At 42.6% G+C, this 27,523-nt stretch overlaps 2 protein-coding genes across 7 annotated transcripts in view; one reads left to right on the top strand and one right to left on the bottom strand.

Annotated features, from left to right (window-relative positions):
• Positions 1-229: 229 nt before the first annotated feature.
• Positions 230-27,429, bottom strand: LOC112215549 (glycogen debranching enzyme). 3 transcript variants are annotated; one of them, XM_024374655.2, is made up of 31 exons: positions 27,295-27,429; positions 26,101-26,311; positions 25,377-25,546; positions 24,608-24,811; positions 22,014-22,195; positions 21,749-21,860; positions 21,381-21,507; positions 18,630-18,973; positions 15,803-15,990; positions 13,758-13,881; positions 12,469-12,632; positions 11,500-11,601; positions 11,147-11,302; positions 10,662-10,812; positions 10,339-10,463; positions 9,905-10,017; positions 9,583-9,717; positions 9,233-9,363; positions 8,871-9,007; positions 8,396-8,529; positions 8,029-8,204; positions 7,745-7,847; positions 7,302-7,527; positions 6,881-6,992; positions 6,636-6,771; positions 6,359-6,471; positions 5,933-6,144; positions 5,461-5,558; positions 4,538-4,625; positions 2,110-2,243; positions 230-906 (listed from the first exon to the last, which is right to left on the bottom strand). In XM_024374655.2, the coding sequence occupies exons 1-31, from the start codon at positions 27,374-27,376 to the stop codon at positions 789-791; spliced, it is 4,608 nt and encodes a 1,535-aa protein (XP_024230423.1). In that variant the 5' UTR covers positions 27,377-27,429; the 3' UTR covers positions 230-788. The 3 variants fall into 3 exon arrangements, 2 of the variants coding, with proteins under 2 accessions (XP_024230423.1, XP_024230422.1); XM_024374654.2 differs by lacking the exon at positions 13,758-13,881 and adding an exon at positions 13,108-13,231; XR_002948241.2 differs by lacking the exons at positions 230-906; positions 13,758-13,881 and adding exons at positions 4,122-4,209; positions 13,108-13,231 and having other exon boundaries at positions 2,112-2,243.
• The window catches only part of frrs1b (ferric-chelate reductase 1b), a 30,167-nt gene continuing 30,035 nt past the window's right edge, over positions 27,392-27,523 (top strand). For 2 of the 4 annotated variants that reach the window (XM_024374666.2, XM_024374663.2), the window contains exon 1: positions 27,399-27,523. The gene's annotated coding sequence lies outside the window, so the exon portion shown is untranslated. The other 2 variants (XM_024374668.2, XM_024374665.2) reach the window with 2 other exon arrangements.

Genomic DNA, 27,523 nt, shown 5'->3' with positions numbered 1-27,523 from the left:
GACAGGATAATTGAACATGACAGGATGTGAGTGGCACTGAAACTGTGCTGTTGGTTGAGTCTCCTTTGTTTCTACACAGCTAATTGGTAAAAATGTCAGTACGTTGGGCAATGCCACTTCCAGTATGTACAGTAAGAATCCGTAGGGGGTGAGGTCTTCCAGTAATAGGGGATAAGTGAACCATGACTTTGCAGAAAAGAGGGGGTGAATCATGACAATGCACAAAACAGCAAGAGAGGATTACTCCATGATTTATTTCTACTGGTGTTATCCACACAAGTTTGGATTGTAACAAAAATGTGATTTTTTAAAATTATTTTTTTATTATGGTGGTGTAGCATGTGAAGCATATTCTTGTGGTGGATCCGATTCATATTTCTGATTCACAGTTTAACGTCTCATCAGTCACAAGGACAAAATAATATATATATATAGTATGAGACAGCATTTAGAATGGGAAGAAGGGACAATTCATCCCTGCAGCGATGAGAATGCAGAATTAAGAAAAAAGTACTTCTGAATGTACTGAATAGTCTAACTGATCTTAAAACAATTAAATATGTATTGACTACAATGAACATGCAAGCCACATTTATGAAAGCATACATTGACATTGATATCAACATGTAACAAAGAGGTTTAGGGGTTTATGTTGTTTAAGGCAGTTTTGTAGAGATAGCCACATGGTTCTAGCTATGGTATGTGATAATCGTTAAAAGGGCTTCACGAAAATATTGCATAAAGGAAATATTTTTGAAAACTGCAAAAGAAAATAAGATATTCTCCATCTACAGATCATGCAGCACCTCCAGTATGGTGGCGATAGACCAGGCCTGAGTCTCACAGCTGAAGGGACAGTACTGGCCATTCTCATTAGTCAGCTCAGGTAGACCCTTCCAAGATGATCTGGTGGGTGATAAAAGACAATATTGATTATGTGACAATTATAATCAATCATATCAATTGAGTGAAACAATAAAAAAAAGTTATGTACACCTTCTTAAGGATAGGGGGCAGCCTTTTCACTTTTGGATAAATAGCATGCACAATTTCAACTTCCTGCTACTCATGCCAGGAATATATTATATGCATATGATTAGTAGGTGTGGATAGAAAACACTCTGAAGTTTCAAAAACTGGTTCAATCATGTCTGTGACTATAACAGAACTTCTGTAGCAGGCAAAACCCAGAGGAAAAACTGTTCAGAATTATTTCTTTTTTTTGCCTCTGACCGTTCCCTCAGTTGTCTTTGCCAAGGGATATTTGATAGCGACCATTTTACAGTTCCTACGACTTCCACAGGATGTCACCAGTCTTTGGAATTGGGTTGAAGTTAATCATTGGTGCAACGAAGAAGAAGCACATCCTGGAACAACGTTACACTGTTGAAAGTTATGCAAGAGGGAAAAAGGTGCATGTTTTGTTTACTTGCTCTATTGAATACAGATTGCCCCGTCTACAATTTGATAGATTATTAACGTTTAAAAATACCTAAAGTTGTATTACAAAAGTATTTTGAAATATTTTCGCAAAGTTTATAGGCAACTTTTGAAATGTTTTGTAGTGACGTTGTGTTTTGGCAAGCTGTTGTTTTCCGGATCAAACTTGCTTTATAAATGGACATTTTGGGTATACATGGACGGAATTAATCGAAAAAAAAGGACCAATTGAAATTGTTTATGGGACATATTGGAGTGCCAACAAAGAAGCTCGTCAAAGGTAATGCATGTTTTATATTTTATTTCAGCGTTTTGTGTAGCGCCTGCTACGCTAGTTCTTTTGTTTACTACTGGTTGATGGGTGCATGCTATCAGATAATAGCTTCTCATGCTTTTGCCGAGAAGCATTTTTAAAATCTGACATGTTGGCTGGATTCACAACGAGTGTAGCTTTAATCGAGTATCTTGCATGTGTGATTTATTGAAAGTTTGAATGTTATAGAATTTTATTTGAATCTGGCGCTCTGCATTTCCCCAGGCAATTGGCCACTTGAGACGCTAGCGTCTCACTATCCTCAAGAGGTACCTTTCACCTGAATTGTTGTTAAAACAATTGAGAACATTATAGCATTTGAAGTCACCTAACAAGTCTTTGTGCTTGTGTCTTACCTCTCGAAGTGGATGTTATGCCTAGAGAGGACATTCTTCACCAGGTACACAGTCTTGTCGTATATCTCTGGCCCCATCTTCTTGGCAAAGTGCAGTTTGGCTCGTAGGAAATAGCCGACTGGCCAGAGCCACTCCTAAGAGAGGGAAACACACATTTACGGTTACCATAGTGCAGGGGCTCCCAAACTTTATTGGCCCGTGGCCCCATCCAGGCTGTATCACAACCGGCCGGGATTGGGAGTCCCATAGGGTGGTGCATAATTTGCCCAGCGTTATCCGGGTTTGGCCGGTGTAGGCCATCATTGTAAATAAGAATTTGTTCTTAACGGACTTGCCTAGTTAAATAAAAAAGGTGAAATGTAAAAACATTTTTTTTATATAAAATTATTAGTGATATATAAAAATATATATATTTTTTTAAAGCGCAACCCCACCATGCAAAAACAGTGATGCAATCAGCAGCCAATGTAACTTTTTTATTTGGGGCCTTGACAGTATTACAAAATCAGTCAGATTACATTGAAAGAATCTTAATCTGAAGGAAGTACGGCTTGAAGTGGCTAAAATGCTTCAGAAACCTATTGGGAAATTCAAAAGATCATCAGGCAATAGTTGTTTAGGAGCCCCCACAAAGTGATGTTTCACTGCAGTCACGTGGGTGGTACTGGGATCCCCTTAATCTGCTATTGGAGCCCATTCAAATTAGCCCCAACATTGCCTTGCTAAATCTAGTTAATTCTCTTAAAATGAAATACCATGACTGTTTTCTCATTAGTTTTACATTTTATTTGAAATGTCTGATACAGCATACTCTGGTGATATCGTTATCAACCTACTGCATAACCCTTAAACATATACATTTTTGTGTACATGGTGTGCTATTAGCATGCTAACACTCATTAAAACAGACTGGTAGATATATATAATTCACAACATTTAGACAGGAGCTATAATCCAGTTACAATACAAAACCTTTTTATTTTTTACTTTGTGTCATTATCGCTGGAATTCAGGCTTGGCTGAACTGGTTTCAATTGGGAAAAATTTCTTCTGTACCCCGCTTCCATAATTTTAGTTGAAAACATCACTTTCCAGTGTCGACCTGATGACTTTCTGTGTAGAAAAGAACATCCAGGTATTGACATTAAGGGTTGACCCATTGCCCGAAGCAAGTGAACTGAGCAGTCACATAAATTAAGCCTGCTCTGAGGTTGCACCATTCGGCAGGTGATTGAGTTTTTTGTATTAATAAATCATTCTAGTAGCCTAAAACTGATCTTTGTGGTTCTTCCACATAGACAGATAATTTATGGAATTCATGGCAGTCAGCATGCAGTGAGAATTATTTTACTGACAACAACCAAAATACAAATAATTCCAGTACTGATCTTCTTGGTTCCCCCTTATATTATGTCATACTAATACAATTGCGCAGAGAAAGAGATTTTCTTTAACAAGTAGTAAAACAAAATTTAAAAAAAATCTAGTTTAATACTCCAGCACCCTCATGATGCTGTTGACTTTAACAAGGGCCACAGGACAAGTGGAAGCAAAATAGCCCCATAACATCAATGATGTACCACCATATTTTACTGTAGGTTTGAGGTACTTTTCTGTATATGCTTCCTTTTTGAGACGCCAAAACACACAACTCGTGTGCATGTATCCAAAGAGCTTTTTTTCTTCGTGTCATCTGACCATTGCGCCGCATGGAGTTAGATAAACGGCATTGGCACTTGGATTGGAACCGGTGCTATGGTCAGACGACATGAAAATAGAGCTCTTTGGCCACACAGTGGTGGGTTTGGTATTGAAAAACAGAAGCATATGCAGAATATATACTGTAAAATATGGTGGATATTTGATGCTATGGGGCTATTTTTGCTTCCACTGGTCATGGCGCCAAGGTCTAATTTTCATTTTCGGGCAAGTGATCATAATTTTTTTGGAAACCCCAAAATACTCTTGTCTTGCATGATGGGCAAGTGCCTTTCAGACCTTAATGTCAATACCTGTCATCATTGCTTTCAATGTTCTTTTTTGCCCAGTTTGATTTGGTGCCTGGTCCTGTCCACTCTTCTAACGAGTCCTGCGTGGCTTCTGAGGATCGTGGAGGAATACAGAACGTCCATATTCATGAGAGTCTAAGCTTTCAGGATTGTGGTCATGACAGCACCAACCGTTCAAAAGTTAGAGCTAAATTTGTTGGAAGAAAACAGAAACCATTCTGTTTGCCACAACAGCATTTAGCAGATGTTAGAGGTTACTCACGTAACCGCGGTTCTATGAACCAAGTTTCTCTGGCGACCTAATTTTCAAATCAGGTGACCCCACATGGGAACACGAACCCTAGTTTGGTACCATACAATCACCGTTAAGTTCCTGTCTACTGACTAATGTTTATGTGGGCTGCAATAAATGTACTTACAGGTCCTTGATGGTAGTTGAAGCCCTTAGCAACATTGAAATTCTCACTATCCAGAGCATTATCGTAGACACCACAGTACTTCATGTCACTTTATGAGGCGAAAGAAAGAGAGAAAATGTTAACTGTGGGACAAGGAGGACAGGAATGAGATAAAGAATGACTGTGGTGCCAGAACTGGGTCTAGTCCAGCTTTTCCCAAACTCAGTCCTCGGGACCACAAGACATGCACGTTATGGTTTTTGCCCTAACACTACACAGAGTTTGGGAAAACCTGGTCTAGTCTAATGTGTGTAAACCCTACATGACGGACAGGGGGCGCTGTTTTGAAGCCCTGCACACCCATTTTTCTAATCTTCCAACATTGTAAAAAAAATATTTGAGAAGCTATAAAAATGCATTTACTAATGTCTACATTCATTTTTGCTAAATATATTAGACACCTTAATAAATATTTTTAAAATTATATTATGTGAACTGAACATAAAAATTATAAATATAACATTTACCTTAAAAGGTGTATTTTTTGAGAGTACTACCGTTACTGCATGTCCCCACTACAATAAATATATTCCTAAATACCTGTCAATTTGTCCATTAAATAATTAATTGGGATACTATAGAATACCATTCTTTCCTACGGAGGACTGCTTCTTGTGAGGAGTAACAATGTGGTGGCCGGTGGCTTCAAAGACTCTCATTGGCCAATACATAGCATCAGAAATCCAGGGCATGTATACACCATTGGTCTAGTCTAGTAGGTCTCCAGACTACTTTGTAGCGAATTCCTGATACGCCACCAATTTCGTAACTGTTGATCCTCTTGATCTGTCCTCTACCCTCTCTGCAGCTCCGAGCTGTCTAAATAAAGCAACAGAGTGAATGTGTTACTGTAAATGAGGGTATGGATGAAGCATCCCACTCACTCTGGATCTAAGGTCTTCATTCCCAGGGGGCCGAGCAGCTTCTTCTCTGCCATCTCTAGTGCCTCCCAGGCCCTTTCCACTGTGAACAGCTCTGGAGCCTGGAGAACACAGAGAGAGAAGGTACACACAGAGGTGAGATACTTGACCTAAGACGACAACTTGTAAATACAAGTGATACATCTTTGTAAATTGGGTTTGCAAGACTCAAATAATGTTCAGCACAAATACATTGGTAACCTCAGTACACCCACATTGAGAGGGTTAGGGTTAACCAGAGCACTGACTAGCCTAGTCTTTACAACACCGATGAGGTAAGTAGGTAAGCCTCATCAGTGCCAGATCGGCCCATATAGTAGGGGCCTATCTTCCCGTTTCTTTAGCATGAGGCAGTTTGATGTTGTCCATTCCTTGGACAGGACGATAGGACATTAGTTACAAGGCTAATAAGGCAGTTAAAAGGAGCCGTGCTTACCACCACCATGGTGATAGCAAAGTTGGGCCTGAGCTGGTAGTCACACCAGGGACTGGAGGCCCCATAGCTGTCCTTGTAGATGCCTCTCTTGTGCACCAGGTCTGGGTGTTTCTCATTGGGGTCCTGAAGGTTGTGAGACACGTAAAACATCTTCTCAAAGTTCTCCTGGATCTTTCTGTTCCACTCTTCATAGGGCACAGAGATGTTACGACCTAGAAGAGAACAGATATGTCTAGCTTCACTATGGAGAAGAAACCCCCAGCAATTTTACAATTTTAGTGAGGTTATTGTTTAAAATACAAATTTCAGCATCTGAAATTACTATGTAGTAGTATCCCAATTGTCATAATGGTCTAATTTTTTTACATTTGAGGATGTGAGAAAGCTGGGAAAAACATGAAGATTTGGGTTTATTCTAGAACGTACCATCACTAAGGATGGTGAGGGTTGCGTAAGGGAAGAAGCCGTGCGTATGAAGGTCCACTAACCAGCGCACTGTGGACTTACAGAGACCCACTATCTCCACTGCAGAGCCATCCCTGGAAGACACGCAGGCACAAACATGCACACCCTTGTGAAAACACTTAACAAGGGGAAAAGAACAAGCACTGCACATACTACAATAGATTACTATGGATATGTAGGCTTGTCCTAGACTGAGTGAAGACAAGCAACTCTTTACCAAAGGAGAGGAAAACAGTACCTAGGTGTAGCTGGGATTCCTTTGTTATGAGCCTTGTCACTCTCTCCCATCTTGTCCATCCATGTCCCGCAGTTGAAGCGATTTCCTCCATAGACAAACCCAGTGTCTTCATTCACCTTGGCCTCAACATTAAACCCTGGTAGGGAAAGACAAAAATCGGTAAGATAAAACACGTAAATAGCTGATAAACCACGCCTCTAGATTTGCATGTGTGTGTAATGTGTGTGTGCACGTGTTTATCTTGCCTTCATCGGTCATGTTGCGATCTATCTGTGGTCCAGCGTTCCTCTCCCTGAACTCCGTCCCCTGCATATGACGCGTCATCGCCTCATGAATGACATCATACAGGGGCTGGATCTGCAGAGTTGACGTCACAGATACAATTTAATATGGGCAGACATTTAAGGAATGACTAAATGACTATCGGTCCTGTCTAAAAGTACTTGTTTGAACTTCTAACAATAAGCAAATTTTTTTGGACTGCATCGTCAGATCTACACAGAGTATGACATATCAATAGGCTGCTATAACCACGCTGTTTGACCCCAGACATGCCCTAGTCTCATGAGTCAGACTTAATGTCTTGCGGTGACGAAGCGAGACCACCATGCCCCTTACTCATGCGCTGGCGGGCTGTAGATTGTGTGTGTGTTTGTGTGAACCCACCCAGGCTCCAGCGGGCTGTGGCTGGGACACATTGGTGGGATACATCCTTGACACAGGGCACATGAGGATGTTGACTCCGTCAGGCACCATGTTGCAGTAGTCCTGGATGCACTGCAGCCACCACCATACTGCGTCACGACAGTTATAGCGGGCGCCAGTCCCCTGTCCCAGCAGGTTGGGGATCAGGCCATACCTCAGGGTGCCAGCAAACGCCAGGATTATGTTTCTATGGAAAACAGTGACAGAAATTAAAGGATTCATCTTTATAACTCTGATGAAGGGCAAACAAAACACTGGTGTGAAATCCATTCAATTGTTTGGCAGCATCCAAGACCACAGGTGTACTGGAGTTTGTTACTTTAAAAAAAATCATACTTTAATTGAAATATATACCCATTCATCAGATAGGACACCGATGTTCTACTGGAGAATGTGACACGTACCTGGCCTCCAGGTGTCTTCCTGTCACCAGCATCAGACCTCGCAGTGCCATGAAAGTGTCCCGGCCCCAGCAACGGACCATCCCAGCCGCAAAATGAGGAAGACCTGTGACATCAGACAGACAACCATTAGCCAACCGGTAACACACACAGAGACAGACAGAGAGAGAAAAAGAGAGAGGGAGCTAAAGTGTGTGGATGTATCTGTAAGTGTATAGACTGATTGGCTGGTCCCCAGTAGGGATTGCCCAGAATAAAGTTGTATTGAATTGAATAAAATGCCTTACCTGCAGCCAGTGACACACAGCACTGCTCTTTCTCGTTGGTAACCCCATTGAGACGGTAGGGCACGTCAAGCAGCGTGGGTGCCAGGGGGGGAAGGGCAGGGTGCAGGCCCACTCCACACATCTGTACTGAGCCCAGAGCTAACTGCTTCACCAGGGTGGAACCGGTCTGGATGAAGCTTAGAGAACCAGAGGACAAACACACAGAGATGACAAGCTGAATTTAGAAGTTTGAGGAATGATTTCAAGTTTCACCTTTCATTCAGAACAGAATTATTTTGTACAATTTATTTTTTATTTTTAAGTACTACAAATTCAGATGTTTCTATTTCATTTATGAATAGGAATAGCTGGTTGTTATTCAACCTACTTTGACATTTTATTGAACACAATATCCAAGGCGGTGGTATAAGCCCCAACAATGATGGAGTCGAAGTAGCATGGCACCAGGTAGCGAGGGATCCGCTTCAGATAGGTAAACATGGCCTGGAACCACTTGCCTACCTGAAGGGACATCAAGAGACATATTAATTAAAACGGCAAAACTGTGTGTGTCTATGGCCAGTTAGCAGGCTAAATAGACGTAATCAATGCAATACAACAATGATGCTGAGTGTATGAGTGGTAAGGCTTGGTAAGGATCTGTAAAGTTCCAATTGAAGAATCACCATGGCTCTCAAAAACATTTGAGTGGACCCAAAGGAATAGACATCATCTTGACCAGATCTGGGTGCCAAATAGCAGCCTACTCCCTATGCACTAGTGCACTACTTTTGAGAGGTGCACTACATAGGGAACAGAGTGCCATTTGGGATGCCACCATGGTGAGGTTTGTCATGTTTTACCTCGCCCAGTGCTCCTCCCTTGATGAGCAGCCGGTTGCTGACGTAGTCGATCATCCAATCTCCCCGTCTCAAGTTGTCACAGAAGGGGTGTCCCAGGTCGTTTTTGGGACGAATGTCCCCCATCACCGACATCAGACCTGTGAGTGTCAAAAGAGGTTACTCCATCTGACAAACAAACTCATCATACATATCCATTTCAATGTAATTAGTCCCTAAAAGGAGGAAGGGTAGCTTGGCGGTCCTGACTGGTAAATGGAAGATCATAGTTTTACGGTTCCCGGCACAAAACGGTTAACACTGCAATATGCATGCAGTAGGAGGCATGATTTTCCAGAAAGCCCCCCCCTCCCCTTGTTTTGTACCTTGCAGGCCTCCGTACTTGAGACTCATCCAGGAAGGGATGTTGTAGCAGCCTCCACCGTCCTCCTGCTCTTCAGCGTCACAACGGAACAGCAACACGTTCATGTCCGCCAGGGTCACCTTGGACATAATACTGGGAGGGAGCAGACAGGTAGGAAGATTAACAGTAGGCTGGATTAACATTTACCAGTGGAAGACAGCCTATGAAAAAGTCTAACAGCAGTTGCTTAATTAGTTAACATGTCTTATGTTGCAATGAATGGGTCAGATATTAGCAGAGATATGGGCTGAGATTCCTTACAAAAGTCACCATCAATTTACCGAGTGAAAGAATTATCTAGAGTATACGTACGCTGCCAGAGGAGTAGTGAGTATGGCTGGGGCGTTGTTGTCCGGCATACTGCCCGTCTTGTAATGGTCACTGAACTGGACCAGGTGTCTCCTCAGAACCCCCACCAGCTCCTGGGACCTGGGGTCCAGACTCACCCTGGGGACAAAGACCACGGGTTACAGACTCGTAAGGCATGACTCAAGAGTAGGAGTGCTGATTTAGGATCAGTTTTGGTTTTTCCGATCATAAATGCATATGGTATGGACACGGGGGAGACTCCTACTCCTAGACACTTGATATATACAGCACGTGAAATGACCTCAATAGGACAGTGTATTCTTACCTGAACACTATCACACTACCAGGGTTGAGGTGTTCGAATTCAATCTCCTGGACAAATTCACTGCGGCCCTTACACATGACATCATCCTGTTTCACAATCTTGCTGTCATGTAGCTGCAAGACAGTTGGAGTAGAAAGTGTTCACACCATCAGTGTCTTTCAAATTAAGTCGAATTCATATACAGGTGGTTGGAATGAAGAGACCCAATAACAAAACCTGTTTTGTGCTACACTACACTCTGTAATTTACCAAGTGTGTATGAGACTACCATAACCATTCAACAAGAAAACAAACATTGCCAACTCTGCGACTTGAGCAAATCCTGGCCCACTTCTTTCAATAGAAAGGAATGATAGACTAGAGGGATAAGCTTGCAACTAGTATTCTAAACCAGGGTGTAAAGTAGTAATTCCATGGTGCTGTTCTCGTGTTACCTGGATGTGTTCTCTGATCTCTAATGTGTGGTCAGGGAGACCGTTGATGCTCTTCCGGTCTTTCTGGTACGACCCAGCTATCCTCTCCACGGTCCTGGCCTCCAGTACCACCTCCTCTATTTTACCTGCAGGAGAACACAGTCGACACTGACCTGATCTGGGTTTTCATGGAAACTACTAAAGGAAGTGATATCAAGATGATTAGTGATAGCCTACTGTGGTGATACTCAATCTGGCTCCTGGAGAGCCACAGTAGTTCTGGCTTTTGTTCTTTTGGCTGTGGCTCTCCAGGAGTAGGATTGAGGGAAACTGGGGTACTGTACCTGGGATGCACATGGGGGGAACCTCCTGTCTATATTGATAGGTCTTGGGGTTCCTGAAGGCAGTGTGACACACAGCTACCACAGACTGGTGTGTGCTGGGGCAATGTCTGGTTACTGCCACTATGTCCTCATCCACCTGGTCCACATAGACCTGCAAAACAAACACACACACTTCTTTGTTGTGTTCTTCAGTAGAAGCACTTACTCTGCAACTCTACAATTCAATATTCCCTCAAAAGTCCCTTGCTGAGCAATTCAGTTTAGTTCCCCATGTCCAGTTTCTGGATGGCCATTTTCAATATGCCTGGTCCTGGACTAGAAAGCACTTTCCATAGAGATTCTGTATTGAGCATGCTTTATAGTCCAGGTTTAGGCTAAATCTGGATCTGGGAAAATAGTCAAAAGACATTTGCTGGCTGCCCATCCGTACCCATGGCTATGTGCCCAGTGCATGTCTCAGAGTGGATCTTAGAAGTCCATCTAACCTGCGAGAAGCCCTTAGAGGCCAGTTCTTGGTGCAGCTTGTTGAGGGCCAGTTTCCCAGCGATGATACCACTCTGGGAGTTCACCTCCCCTGCAGAGGAGGGCTTGGCCTCCGAGTTCCACTTTGGATAGAAGCGCTCCTCCTTCACAACAGAGATCTGCACAAGAACACACAGGAAGTTGGAATCAAACGTAGAACTAAACACTGTCCGTTTCATACATTGTCAGCAGTTTCAATATAGACGAGATAAATATAGAAGAGATTTTAGCTTACAGTTTTGTCTTTGAAGTGAACTCACTTTACAACACGCTCACAAAGACACACACTTTTGATAATCATGGCCCTTTTTCATACCTGGTGAGGGACCAGCTCATCATATCCTCTAGTACTGCCTGTAGCACAACTGGCCATGGAGACGATAGCAGAGCTCGGGAGGGAGTCGTACACAGAGCGAATCTACAACACAGAAGAGGAATAGTAAATAAATAACACCAACAAACAGTCACAACATCGATCAACAATAACACTACTACAAACTCAGCAACAAAAAAACCGTCCCATTTTCAGGACCCTGTCTTTCAAAGATAATTAGTAAAAATCCAAATAACTTCACAGATCTTCATCTTCAATGAGCCATAAACAATTAATGAACATGCACCTGTGGAGCGGTCGTTAAGACACTAACAGCTTACAGACGGTAGGCAATTAAGGTCACAGTTATGAAGACTTAGGACACTAAAGAGGCCTTTCTATTGACTCTGAAAAACACCAAACAAAAAATGCTCAGGGTCCCTGCTCATCTGCAAAGACTTTACTCAACATTCAATTATCTGGCAACATCTCTGGTGGACATTCCTGCAGTCAGCATGCCAATTCCTCAAAACTTGAGACATCTGTGGCATTGTGTTGTGTAATGAAACTGCACATTTTAGAGCGGCCTTTTGTCCCCAGCACCTGTGTAATGATCATGTTTATTCAGCTTCTTGATATGCCACACCTGTCAGGTGGATGGATTATCTTGGAAAAGGAGAAATTCTAACTAACAGAGATGTTAACAAATTTGTGCCCAAAATCTGAGAGAAATAAGCCTTTTGTGCTTATGGGAAGAAAAAAAAAGTGGATCTTTTACGTCAGTTCCTGAAACAAACCCTTTACATGTTGTGTTTATATTTTAATTCGGTATAAATAGGGATGTTGACAAATTCCAGTGACATATTGTATACTACCTAATTAGGACACTCATTGTCATGGGTAACAACATACTGTACACTACCTGAATAGGGGACTTGTCATGGGTAACCCCAGCTACATACTGCAAACTACCTGGACAGGGCACTCGTTGTCATGAGTAACATCCAGGAACATGGCATGGGCGATAGAGGGCACCAGAGGTCTGAGGCTGGGCTGGACGAAAGAGCCCACAGGCTCTCCACCAAACCTGTAGACCAGCCTGCCCTCCTCATGACTGTCCCCTGCACTCATAGCCTCTGAGGAAGACAGAGAGACAGATTATATTGTTATTGTAGAACAGGCAAATGGTTATAGCCAATATGGTCATTGCAGTCATTTATAAGAAAACAAATAACCCAGGCTGATTTAAATAGTGAATGAATTCAGTTAACTTCAAATATTACAACCAACGGTCCTTTTTTTAGCCAAGAGGCGATCAATTGCAGATTTATTCAGTTTCCCGTGTATCAATATTTGATAAAAGGTATTTCATACCATGAAAAAAGCCAATAGCCAACTTCACTAACACATATCCATGCCACATATGTTGAAGCAAAACAGAAAACAGTAAACGTGTATTTTTCTATTTCTATCAGATGTGTAGACTGGTCTCAGATCTGTTTGTGATCGTCAACTCCATTGCTCATTGTCAAGGAGTTGGCGAGACTGCACAAATAGACTGGCAGACAGGCTATAGATTTTGTGCCATTTGTGCATTTCCCAGGCTCTTACCTCTGATGAGGGAGGTAATGGCCAGTCTAGTGACAAAGACATTGTCCAGCTCCTCGCTGCCCGTGAATAGCTCAGCCACCACATACAGGTCAGGCTTCAGCTCGCGAGCTCTCTCCAGCATGTACTACACACAGCACAGCCACCCACACCACAGGCCAATGCCAGTGCATGCAATGCAAGAAAGGCATGTGGGGGGATCAGACAGAGATGAGAAAAGATAGGAGGAACAGAGGAAAGGAGGGGATTTAGAAAGTGAGATTAGATATGAGACAAGAGAGGAGGAGAGATGTGAAGGGGGACAGGCTAGGCAAGAAAGAGGGAAAATATGAAAACAACTCACACAGGGGGTGGGGGGGAGACATGCAAAGTGTCAATTACCATGCAACAAAAAGTTAGTGGGAAAGGAGGAGAGAGTGGTGTTGGGAAAGCTAGTAAAGATATATATTCATGAAGGAGAATTTGAACAGGATAAGTATGATGAAAATGTCAGATTCAAAGTAAACCCGTGGCAGAAGAGGGGAATAAGATTATCGAAAGAAAGAAAGAAAGAAAGAGAAGGAAAGAATGAACCAACATTTAGCATCATGCTCAGTCAGAATGCATCAGTCCAGTTCCCACAGTCCTACAGTACGATAAGGCAGAAGCAGTACCTCTGACCAGACTGGTAATCCCCAGGCGGTTTACAAACACATTGTCAATCAGCTCGCTGCCCGTAAAGAGTTCAGCTATCACATAGAGGTTAGGTCTGACCCCCCTGGCTGTTGCCAGCATCGCCTACAGAGCACAAGGTAAAACTTCACTTAGAGTGGTGACATGTAGCATTCATAAAGCCTTAATATGCATGATGAAGTGTCATAATTCCCTACATAATAACATTAAGGGCTACATGGGGTTCACTTGTTTTGTTGAATACTACGTACATATTTATTTGACACTAGCTATTTTAACATTCTGAATACCTATGTAAATAAAGTATTGCCGTTTTTTTTTTTAAAGATATATACATACACATTTGCAAAAAAAAAACATTTTTTTAAATACATTTTTCACTTTGTCCTTATGGGATATTGTGTGTAGACTGATGAAGAAATTAAATTTAATCCATATTAGAATAAGGCTGTAACGTAACAAGATGTGGAAAAAGTCAAGGGGTCTGAATACTTTCTGAATGCACAAGGGCAGGAACAGTCAATAGAATCACACATTCTGAGACTAGGGGAACCCAATTTTGAATCTAGAAAACTTTTAAATATCTTCAGAAAGTTTTTCCCCGAACAATAAAAATAAGATCATTTTTTTAAACCTTTATTTAACTAGGCATGTCAGTTAAGAACAAATTAGAATTTACAATGACGGACTACTCCGTCATTGGGCCTAGAATCGAACCAGGGACTGTAGTGATGCCTCTTGTACTGAGATGCAGTGCCTTAGACCACTGCGCCACTCGGGAGCCCAAGAATAGTAGCTACTGTATGTTTCCATGAATTTGTCCAGTGTTTTTTCCCCCTCTACATTAGATTGTTAGAAAATATTCTGAACAAAAATATAAAAGGCAATATGCAACAAGTTCACTGATTTACAGTTCATCTAAGGAAATCAGTCAATTTAAATCCATTTATTAGACCCTAATTTATGGATTTCACATGACTGGTTAGGGGTGCAGCCATGGGCCTGGAAGTGTTTTTCCCCACAAAAGGGCTGGTCTCAGACAATCAAGCAGGTGAAGAAGACAGATGTGGAGGTCCTGGGCTAGCGTGGATACACGTTGTCTGCGGTTGTGAGGCCGGTTGGATGTACTGCTAAATTCTCTAAAACAACGTTGGAGGTGGCTTATGTTAGAGAAAGGAACATTCTATTCTTCGGCAACAGCTCATGAAACATGGGACCAACACTTTACATGTTGCATTTATATTTTTGTTTAGTATAGATGCAACAATTTCCTGCTAGAGTGCATTTCCATTCAACTATCTTGCATCAGTAAAAACAGCTGGACATAACGACGTAACTATTTTTTTTGTTTTTTGCAAAACCCAAGTGTTGAATAAAAACCACAAAAGTTATTGCTTCCATTACCCATTTAGGCTGATTGTCAGCAATTTATTAATGTAGGCTGAATGTCCTCCTAACTATTTGTTTAATGTCTCAGGTAGCCAGCACAGATAGAATGCAACATTATTTTTATAGCCTAGTTGAAAAATTTGATCAAGTAAGCAGTAGACATTTAGAATTAAATGTGGAGTGGAGCTTTATAGTTATCACGTGCTCAGCGTACTATGACTTATGACTTCCAATGTGGCACAGTCATAGGATGCCACCTTTCCAACGAGTCAGTTTGTCAAATTTCTCCCCTGCTAGAGCTGCCCCGGTCAACTGTAAGTGCTGTTATTGTTAAGTGGAAAGTCTAGGAGCAACAACGGCACAGCCGCGAAGTGGTAGGCCACACAAGCTCACAGATGTAAACAATGTAAAAAAGAAATTGCCAACGTTTACTGACACCGGTCATATTCAGAGGGTGTTGCGTGTTTGTAAATTCATCAGTTATTCTGCCCTCTTGCACTCTCAGATGAGAGTGCTCTGAAATCGGAGTAGATAGCCAAAGTGAATTTACGAACGTACCCTAAGTGTATCACTGAAAATATTCACCAGGATATGTAGCTATGAATGGTGCATCTACAGTCAGATCAGCATACTGTACCTCGGCCACATGTAGAGGAGTGGAGTGACAGTTGTCCAAGCGCACGCCCGCAAAGTGTTGGGCTGTGATCTCTGTATACTTCTTCATGTGGGCCCACAGGTAGGGACAGTCCGCTGGTTTCTCACCGTAACGCAGCTTCACACTGTCTCCCCAGCAGATCAGCTCCCTCCTCAGGTACACGTTAGAGCCTAGAGACAGGGAGGACACAGGGGAGTTGCACACCATCACACTAGTTCAAATCAAATCAAATTGTATTTGTCACATACACATGGTTAGCAGATGTTAATGCGAGTGTAGCGAAATGCTTGTGCTTCTAGTTCCGACAATGCAGTAATAACCAACAAGTAATCTAACTAACAATTCCAAAACTACTGTCTTATACACACAAGTGTAAGGGGATAAAGAATATGTACATAAAGATATACAGTGCCTTGCGAAAGTATTCGGCCCCCTTGAACTTTGCGACCTTTTGCCACATTTCAGGCTTCAAACATAAAGATATAAAACTGTATTTTTTTGTGAAGAATCAACAACAAGTGGGACACAATCATGAAGTGGAACGACATTTATTGGATATTTCAAACTTTAACAAATCAAAAACTGAAAAATTGGGCAAAATTATTCAGCCCCCTTAAGTTAATACTTTGTAGCGCCACCTTTTGCTGCGATTACAGCTGTAAGTCGCTTGGGGTGTCTCTATCAGTTTTGCACATCGAGAGACTGACATTTTTTCCCATTCCTCCTTGCAAAACAGCTCGAGCTCAGTGAGGTTGGATGGAGAGCATTTGTGAACAGCAGTTTTCAGTTCTTTCCACAGATTCTCGATTGGATTCAGGTCTGGACTTTGACTTGGCCATTCTAACACCTGGATATGTTTATTTTTGAACCATTCCATTGTAGATTTTGCTTTATGTTTTGGAACCTTGTCTTGTTGGAAGACAAATCTCCGTCCCAGTCTCAGGTCTTTTGCATTCTTCCAGAATGGTCCTGTATTTGGCTCCATCCATCTTCCCATCAATTTTAACCATCTTCCCTGTCCCTGCTGAAGAAAAGCAGGCCCAAACCATGATGCTGCCACCACCATGTTTGACAGTGGGGATGTTGTGTTCAGGGTGATGAGCTGTGTTGCTTTTACACCAAACATAACGTTTTGCATTGTTGCCAAAAAGTTCAATTTTGGTTTCATCTGACCAGAGCACCTTCTTCCATGTTTGGTGTGTCTCCCAGGTGGCTTGTGGCAAACTTTAAACAACACTTTTTATGGATATCTTTAAGAAATGGCTTTCTTGCCACTCTTCCATAAAGGCCAGATTTGTGCAATATACGACTGATTGTTGTCCTATGGACAGAGTCTCCTACCTCAGCTGTAGATCTCTGCAGTTCATCCAGAGTGATCATGGGCCTCTTGGCTGCATCTCTGATCAGTCTTCTCCTTGTATGAGCTGAAAGTTTAGAGGGACGGCCAGGTCTTGGTAGATTTGCAGTGGTCTGATACTCCTTCCATTTCAATGTTATCGCTTACGCAGTGCTCCTTGGGATGTTTAAAGCTTGGGAAATCTTTTTGTATCCAAATCCGGCTTTAAACTTCTTCACAACAGTATCTCGGACCTGCCTGGTGTGTTCCTTGTTCTTCATGATGCTCTCTGCGCTTTTAACAGACCTCTGAGACTATCACAGTGCAGGTGCATTTATACGGAGACTTGATTACACACAGGTGGATTGTATTTATCATTAGTCATTTAGGTCAACATTGGATCATTCAGAGATCCTCACTGAACTTCTGGAGAGAGTTTGCTGCACTGAAAGTAAAGGGGCTGAATAATTTTGCACGCCCAATTTTTCAGTTTTTGATTTGTTAAAAAAGTTTGAAATATCCAATAAATGTCGTTCCACTTCATGATTTTGTCCCACTTGTTGATTCTTCACAAAAAAATACCGTTTTATATCTTTATGTTTGAAGCCTGAAATGTGGCAAAAGGTCGCAAAGTTCAAGGGGGCCGAATACTTTCGCAAGGCACTGTATGAATGAGTGATGGTACAGAGCGGCATAGGCAAGATACAGTAGATGGTATCGAGTACAGTATATACATATGAGATGAGTATGTAAACAAAGTGGCATAGTTAAAGTGGCTAGTGATACATGTATTACATAAAGATGCAGTAGATGATATAGAGTACAGTATATACGTATACATATGAGATGAATAATGTAGGGTATGTAAACATTATTTTAGGTAGCATTGTTTAAAGTGGCTAGTGATATATTTTACTTCATTTCCCATCAATTCCCATTATTAAAGTGGCTGGAGTTGAGTCGGGTTGAAATCAATGATATCTAAACCTTATATTAGATAATAGTCACATTTCTCAAGGAAAAGTACATTATCATCTTCTGGCATAAGATGGATATAACAATCCTAATGTACCATAAATCAAATGTTTTTATTTCACCTTTATTTAAGTAGGCAAGTCAGTTAAGAACAAATTCTTATTTACAATGACGGCCTACACCAGCCAAACCCGGACGACGCTGGGCCAATTGTGCGCCGCCCTATGGGACTCCCAGTCACGACCCATCGTGATTCAGCCTGGATTCGAACCAGGGTGTTTGTAGTGACGTCTCTATGACTGAGATGCAGTGCCTTAGACCGCTGGTGGCCTTAGACCGCTGCGCCACTCGGGCACTACATGTTTTCATGACAAGTGGTCAGTAAATACCCAAGGTCCTTACAAACTTTTCAAAGAAAAGTATGTGAATACTGAGCATGTTCTATCTGTTTAACTCGACCGGTCTGTAGAAATAGTTAGAACAGAACTATCAGCTGACCTGGCTCTGCAAAGTTCCTCAGGGGGTCATCTGACATCACCCAGCCGTTGTGTGCCAGGAAGTGACACGCTTTGTCTGTCTGGCTCATCAGCTGCATTTCCTGGTCAAAGGTCAAGTTGTCCTCAAATGGGAAGGTGAAATATCCACACACCACTGGATGGTTCCTGGTAATAGGTCCCAACTTAGGCCCGTGGTCTGCAAGGCGTTCGTACACTACATTTCCCACAATGCAGTTGGTGGCCTGTTCCTCATGGTAGTGCATCTCCTTATAGCTCTCCACATTCAGCTCCTCCAGTCTGTTCCTCAACCAGTTACAACACTCCTGGATGGACGAGGGCTCATTGCTGGAAATCAAAATAACATTTTATTGGTGACATCCACATATTTAGCAGATGTTTTGCCGGGTGTAGCAATATGTAACTATATGAGTGGCACAGAAGCATTTGTAGACCCAACAGTGGTGACAAAGCAAATCCCATCTTAAGATAAATCGGGATTATCGCTTCAAAGAATTCCTGTTTATCTCAAATGGGTTTAAAGCACCCTTGCAAAGTGTCTTAGCGGATGCAAAGATGGGTTAACAAGCAAAGTAATTGTCTTATAGAAGGTAGAATACGCTACAAGAAAGGTGATCGGCATAGCAGTGACTCTATGAGCAGGTCTGCTGCTGTATTTATTATAGATCCCCATTAGTTCCTGCCAAGGCATCAGCTAGTCTTCCTGTGGTCCAGCAAAATTAAGGCAGTTATACATTACAGTACATTCATAACAGATTTCACAACATTAATCAAATCAAATTGTATTTATCACATACACATGGTTAGCAGATGTTAATGCGAGTGTAGCGAAATGCTTGTGCTTCTAGTTCCGACAATGCAGTAATAACCAACAAGTAATCTAACTAACAATTCCAAAACTACTGTCTTATACACACAAGTGTAAGGGGAAAAAGAATATGTACATAAAGATATATGAATGAGTGATGGTACAGAGCGGCATAGGCAAGATGCAGTAGATGGTATCGAGTACAGTATATACATATGAGATGAGTATGTAAACAAAGTGGCATAGTTAAAGTGGCTAGTGATACATGTATTACATAAAGATGCAGTAGATGATATAGAGTACAGTATATACGTATACATATGAGATGAATAATGTAGGGTATGTAAACATTATATTAGTTAGCATTGTTTAAAGTGGCTAGTGATACATTTTACATCATTTCCCATCAATTCCCATTATTAAAGTGGCTGGAGTTGAGTCAGTGTGTTGGCAGCAGCCACTCAATGTTAGTGGTGGCTGTTTAACAGTCTGATGGCCTTGAGATAGAAGCTGTTTTTCAGTCTCTCGGTCCCAGCTTTGATGCACCTGTACTGACCTCGCCTTCTGGATGATAGCGGGGTGAACAGGCAGTGGCTCGGGTGGTTGTAGTCCTTGATGATTTTTATGGCCTTCCTGTAACATCGGATGGTGTAGGTGTCCTGGAGGGCAGGTAGTTTGCCCCCGGTGATGCGTTGTGCAGACCTCACTACCCTCTGGAGAGCCTTACGGTTGTGGGCGGAGCAGTTGCCGTACCAGGCGGTGATACAGCCCGCCAGGATGCTCTTGATTGTGCATCTGTAGAAGTTTGTGAGTGCTTTTGGTGACAAGCCGAATTTCTTCAGCCTCCTGAGATTGAAGAGGCGCTGCTGCGCCTTCTTCACAATGCTGTCTGTGTGGGTGGACCAATTCAGTTTGTCTGTGATGTGTATGCCGAGGAACTTAAAACTTGCTACCCTCTCCACTACTGTTCCATCGATGTGGATGGGGGGGGTGTTCCCTCTGCTGTTTCCTGAAGTCCACAATCATCTACTTAGTTTTGTTGACGTTGAGTGTGAGGTTATTTTCCTGACACCACACTCCGAGGGCCCTCACCTCCTCCCTGTAGGCCATCTCGTCGTTGTAGGTAATCAAGCCTACCACTGTTGTGTCGTCCGCAAACTTGATGATTGAGTTGGAGGCGTGCGTGGCCACGCAGTCGTGGGTGAACAGGGAGTACAGGAGAGGGCTCAGAACGCACCCTTGTGGGGCCCCAGTGTTGAGGATCAGCGGGGTGGAGAGGTTGTTGCCTACCCTCACCACCTGGGGGCGGCCCGTCAGGAAGTCCAGTACCCAGTTGCACAGGGCGGGGTCGAGACCCAGGGTCTCGAGCTTGATGACGAGCTTGGAGGGTACTATGGTGTTAAATGCCGAGCTGTAGTCGATGAACAGCATTCTCACATAGTGTGTGAACTCGGGCCTTTACTCTACTACTATATATCTACTATACAAAATCCATGTGCACATGTGCGTATAGTATCGTGTGTTTGTATACATGTGTCTATGTTTGTGTTGCTTCACAGTTGCTGTTCCCTAAGGTGTATTTTTAAATCAAATTTTACTGCTTGCATGAGTTACTTGATGTGGAATAGAGTTCCATGTAGTCATGGCTCTATGTAGTACTGTGAGCCTCCCATAGTCTGTTCTGGACTTGGGGACTGTGAAGAGACCTCTGGTGGCATGTCTTGTGGGGTATGCATGGTTGTCCGAGCTGTGTGCCAGTAGTTCAAACAGACAGCTTGGTGCATTCAACATGTCAATACTTCTCACAAATACAAGTAGTAGGGAAGTTAATCGCTCCTCCACTTTGGACCAGGAGAGATTGACATGCATATTATTAATGTTAGCCCTCCGTGCTCTCTGTAATGGTGTATCCTAAAGCGAACCCACCCATTGGGTATGAAGGTCTCCAAGGCTGAGGTCATGTCCACGGTGTTACCGAAGCGTCGACAATGGGGGTCCGGGAGGATCCTCAGACGCTTCTTATCCTCATTCTCTAATCTCACTGCTTTGCCTCCTGGGTAGAAAACATCAAACACAAAAATACTGAAGAAGATTAGTGCACCAGATGTTTCGTGCGAGCTGATTGCTACTTCAACAGTGGAAGCACAATATCTGGAACACAAATAACTTGTTTCAAATGATTTCCTGGGGTGGCTCAAGAGATATTAAAAACATCATTCACCATTCATCCCATTCAACATAATTCAATGTAATGACACTGAAATTACAAGTCCTGAGTGGTTGGTAGCCCTTACCTGCCTGAAGCAGCTTCCTGAACTGTTCCACAGCCTTCTCCACGTTCACCTGGTAGAACTCCCACAGCTTGGTCCTGGGGTAGATCTCATCCCAGAGGACACCTCGCAGCATCTACAAGAGGAGGCAATCAATCAATCCAATTTTGTCCTAAGAGGGACACTTGGGTTGAAAGTAGGGTTACTCAAAATATCTCTTCATTAATTGGATTGACCATTTTCCTATTTCAATACAGTACAAAACAGAAGGGTAACCCAACCAACTCACGTGGAGTTGGTATTCATTCTCGATGTGAGCAGGAACACCATGGCCACTGTACTTCCCGTCTGCGATGTCACAGGTGAGGTGCCACAGAGCCCTGTCCAGCACCCAGGCTGGCTTCAGGTGGGGCGAGTTCACCAGATTATAGCCACACTCAGGGTGTAGACATAACCACCTACTGTTAGCAGCTAAGGAGAGAGAGGGGGCTTTTACTAACTGTTACTAGGTTGTAGCCATACCCACTGGGCACAGACGTCACTTCATTGAAATGACGCAGAAACAACGTTGATTCAACCAGTGTGTGCCCAGTAGGTGCAGCCACAACCACTTACTCACAGCTAGGAGGGAAAGAAGGTAACAGTTGTTAAAAATGACAGAGGAAGAATGGATCTAACCCCAGTAGGGAATTCTCTCCAATGTCATGGAATAAGACATATTTGGAACACATTCAACATTGCTTGAATGGTCATTTGCGGGTCGTACTTAAGAGATCAATAAACTTAAAAACACTAAAGGGGTAGGAGTTGTGCAGTGCACCCTAACACCATTGCCCTTTACATAGGACAAACATTGCAGAGGCAGCTGTGGCTCTTGCATCATGGTCTCAGTTTCCTCGGTCAGCATTTAGCCTCTTCACATTGAAGGTCAGATTGAAGTATTCCCCTTTGCAATGAACCAGCCCATCACTCCATGACACTGTCTGTGTCCCAAATGGCACCCCATCTCCTATATAGTACACTACTTTTGACCAGAAAGTAGTGCACGGAATAGGGAATATGATGCCATTTGGGATGCATCCTGTGTCTTCAAAGACAACTGAGTGAGGGGGGGGGGGTTTAAAATGTTGCCACACTGCCACACCATGTTCACACCTTCATTAGTTATTGGTGCTTATGATAGGGGTGGAAAGATAACCATGGCTCCCCCATGTCTGCAGCACAATGTGTGAAGCTGAGCTTCTGATTACATTTTTGCCTAATAGTGGATTGTAATAAATCTGGTTGTTTGACTGTGCGCTCTCTCTGACATGATTGTTTCAATTTATGACTAAGTGCTTCAACTTTCACCGTTGCTATGGACATCCAACACATGATTGTTCTATTAATTTGTACTGTCAGTGTTATCACAATGGTTGTTACCATTGAATTGATCAAATGTATGTTTGGTGACAAGAAGTCAAACATGTTTATTAAATCAGTATTTTCATTGTGTACTTCTAGTAAGGATATAGGATGACCTGCTGTTCACATACCATCTTCCTCTGTCCATTAACACATGATGTAAAGGTTGCAAATCTCTCCTCGCATACTGGCTAATGCATTGGCAGTAGTCCTGCTGACCATACTTGAGTGGATGCCAAAGTCCACTACAACCTGGCACCAGTTTCTCTGTCATAGCCTTTAGACTACTAGAAGGGCATGAGTCACCATGATCCTGCAATATATTCATGATACAATTTTGATAAATATACATGCATTTCCTTTTAAGCTGGACTCTTGGGTAACATTGTTTGTTTTGCTGTATAAAAACACCCTGTATTGGGCCTCCTGAGTGGGGTTCGATCCCGGGTTGTATCACAACCAGCCGTGATCGGGAGTCCCATAGGGAGGCGCACAATTGTCCCAGCGTTGTCCAGGTTAGGGGAGGGTTTTTTAGGGTGGGCTTTACTAGGCTCATCGTGCTCTTGTGGCAGGCCAGGCACCTGCAGGCTGACCTCAGTCGTCAGTTGAAAGGCGTTTCCTCCGAACACATTGGTGCGGCTGCCTTCCGGGTTAAGCAGGCGGGTGTTAAGAACCGCGGTTTGGCGGGTCATGTTTCCAAGGACGCATGACTTGACCTTCGCCTCCTGAACCCGCTGGGGAGTTGCAGCGATGAGACAAGATCGAAATTGAGGAGAAAAAAGGGGGTAAAACACCCCAAAAAATAACACACTGTATTTGGTATATTTGAAAGGGATTGGGGGTAAGAAACATGGGAAATTTTCAGTCAGGTATTGAGCTCTTGATATTTACCCCATTGCATTTTATGATGGGTTCACACCATGACTATGAAAGATTTACAAGCAAATATTTATGTTTTGTGTTGGATTCTAAACTTGTGAAGTGTGCACTTGTCATTTTCAAAGATCTGAACATTCTGGACACTAAAGCCACTTGCTGTCCTGACGATTATGAAGATTATTAAGGCTATTTTAAAAAGGGAGCTACTACATATCACCTCTGCAAAGTTATATATTATATCAAACCCAGGTTATCTGAGAAGAGACTTTGCTAACCCATATTTTACTATCAGTCAGTCCTGCAAGTCTTCCCTGTGGCTTGGGAATAGTACCCAGAAGGTCAGTCATAACTCTTCATGAAACACTATCTTCTGAAGAGCTTAGAGATGAGATCCCCCGTCTCTATAAATGGCAGCATGGATAGGTATGTTACATATCCATGCGGTACGGTACGTAGCCTACCACACCACCATTCACAAAATGGGAATGTATTCATCCTACTGTGTCGAGACAGTGTGAGCCGATGCTCATGTGTAGAGTGCACCAAATGATGCCCTCTTGACCAGGGACTATAGTAGTGCACTATATACTAAAACAATACCTGTATGGTTGTAGACCACGTCAGTGATGCAGACCATGTTCCACTCTTTCTTCAGTTTCTCCACCAGGTTGCCCACATCCATCCAGGTGTAGTTCTTCCCTTCAGTAGAGAACTCTGGGTTGAGCTCCAGTTGGTCGGCCAGAGAATAGCAGGAGCGAGACATCCCTAACTTCTGTAGCGGGGTGAAGTGGATCATGTTATAACCTAGGGAGAGAGAGAGAGAGTTTAGATAAAAAATATATTATGAATGAGAAATGTGAATCTATGAACCCACAGTAACAATTATGCTATAGGTACGTTACATGTTTTGCAATGAACCCAATGCGTGTCTGGACAGACAGATATTAAGAAACGGCAAACACTGCAAATATTTTTTGCAGATATTAGAATGGGTCAATGCCCACCAGTATAACCAAACAGATCTCAACCACTGTGTGATTATCCCCCAAACCACAACTCTTTGTTCAGCACAATCTATACGATGAACCAATAAAGATGAACTCTATATTTGTTAGTATCTGTACTTTTGAACTGCAGGCACATGATTAAGAACAAGCAAAAACAATTGCTGTGCTTTCAAAAATAATTATTTACTTCAGCAATTTAAACCAAATTAAATATGTGACAGTGTGACACTTATGAGTGAGGACAGGAATTTTTCCTGATCACGTAACCCGAGCAGGAGAAAAACCCATTTATACTGACGATAACAATAGCCATGCTTCTGATTGTTGGCCAGCTGACTATGGTATCTCATTCTGCCCCTCACCGGTCTCCTTGGCAACCCTGAGCCTGTCCTGCCATTCGTCCAGAGGCCCCAGGCACTTGGCCAGGTATGTCTGAATGGCAATACAGTCCAGGGGTAGGACATGGTTATCGGCACCCACACGCAGCACTGGGTCCACCACTATGTAGCCACTACCAGTCTTCTCTTCAGTCCTGGGAATCACACAGACCACATCAGGCAATACAACAGGCAACGAGATCAATCAACAGCATAACGTGTATGGGATAAAAGGGTTGACTATTGAGGTTGAGCCCCAAAATCACCTGTAGGTTTGTTAAATAATAATATTTATTATTATAATTATTATTAGGGTTATAGGGTGCTTATATAGTCCTGTTTCACTGCATGTGCAAGTGGGTAACCTGTACAAGTGTGAGGCGTGAAATGGAAATACGTTTTTTGCATATCTCACTCCCCCTGAGACACTCACGGAGACTGGTGTCACAGACAGGGATTTAACTGTGATTCACCAGTTTACATTGTGACACTTATGTCTTGTTTTCAATCGAACACATCATGATTAGATGTCAGAAATCAAAAAGAACAGTGCATAAACAGTGCTGGCTTACCACCACCACATATCTAGTACATTTTGATTCAATGTGAAAGTACTGCACACAGAAGAGTGAACGGGAATCTATCTTGTACCCTGCAAATAACTAGATGTGTGTACACTCCTTCTGAACAAGAAACAGTGCTTTCTTACCCAGCACAAAAGTAATACTGGTAGGACCCTGCCACCTGCAGGTCCAGTTTGCAGTACTTGTCCGAGTCATCCTCTCTCCCCGTTGGGTTTATCCAGTTCAGAGGCCAGAACTTAAGCCGGTCAAACTTCTCTCCCTCCGCAGGGTAGTTAGTGTGGACCTGCACACGCCTCCCCTGCAGAGTGGGCCCCAACCGGAACTGGAGCTCAAAGCCTGATGGTAGAATAATAATAGTATGTCATTATCATTACATAATAACAAGTAATACACAAGCAGGATATGTGCTAAAAGCACTGCTGGAGTCTACAGTGAAATCAGAAAGGTTCACCCTGGACAATGACTGGAACTAATAATGTCCTAATGGGAAAATGTAAACTTGGAAAACACATAGGCAGCTGTTATGGTGTCCTGCCAATCAAATGTGCATTAAAACTCAGTTTAAAAACAAATCCAATGTCTGAAGTGATGCCCGCCCAAGCAATTGATCTTGCCAAACAGTAGAAACAGTACAGCTAAGCCACAGAGAACACAAGGCCTTTTACCTTGCTATTTATAGCTGCAAACTCTTCACTAGAATATTTCAAGATAGGCTACATCACTCAAGTGTCAAATGCATAGCAATGTTAAGCCCATGCCTAGCCTACCACTCCCCCATTAACTAAATGTGCATTTCAACGTCTATATTTTCAACAGCAGGAATAATATCCATCCTGGGGGTAAAATAAAAGCAAGATAGCACCATACAAAAAAACAATTGTCTAATAATGACAAACTTCAAATAGCCTATAATTCGCAGGACTGGTTTTTTTTTGGGGGGGGGGAATCTGTTCCAAAAACCTCGTAAATAACAAGGTTGCCAACAAACAACGCATACAAAGTTGTATAGCGGCAGAATAAGATACTGCAGTGGGATATAAGAATAAGATACTTCACTCACCACGTTAATTAAAACGTTAAGAATAAACTACGTGGTTAGTTGATGCATATTCTGCAGCTAGTTAGCGAGGTGAATTGGTCATGCTACTTTGTATGCTACTTTGTATGCGTTGTTTGTTGGCATCCTTGTACTTTAAGAAGTTTTTGGAACAGATTCCTGTTGGAACGTTCCACAAATTATACCCAGTAGTTTTTGTTTGTATTATTCGCAAGTGCAAATGTGAAGTTGCCCAGGATTTGAATGGCCATTGCCTACATACCTTGCTCTAGTCGGAACAGAGTCCTCTCTAGTCGCTCCATGTCATTCAGGAACAGTACTCTGGTCTGTCTGCTTCGAACCATTTTGACGTTCCTTTTTTAGGGTGTCCTTTTCAAGCAGGAAGCGGTGCCCCCAGATTCCTACAAGACACTCACTTCAATAGGGGGAGAGACCGAAGTCATGAGAGATAACGCCACCGTGTGAAAGAACACGCTATCCTGCAGCACAAC

Source organism: Oncorhynchus tshawytscha, linkage group LG16 (genome assembly GCF_018296145.1).
Source record: "Oncorhynchus tshawytscha isolate Ot180627B linkage group LG16, Otsh_v2.0, whole genome shotgun sequence".
NCBI classification, from domain to species: domain Eukaryota; kingdom Metazoa; phylum Chordata; class Actinopteri; order Salmoniformes; family Salmonidae; genus Oncorhynchus; species Oncorhynchus tshawytscha.
The sequence above is the reverse complement of the archived record's forward strand: the minus strand, read 5'-3'. Positions and strand labels throughout refer to the sequence as shown.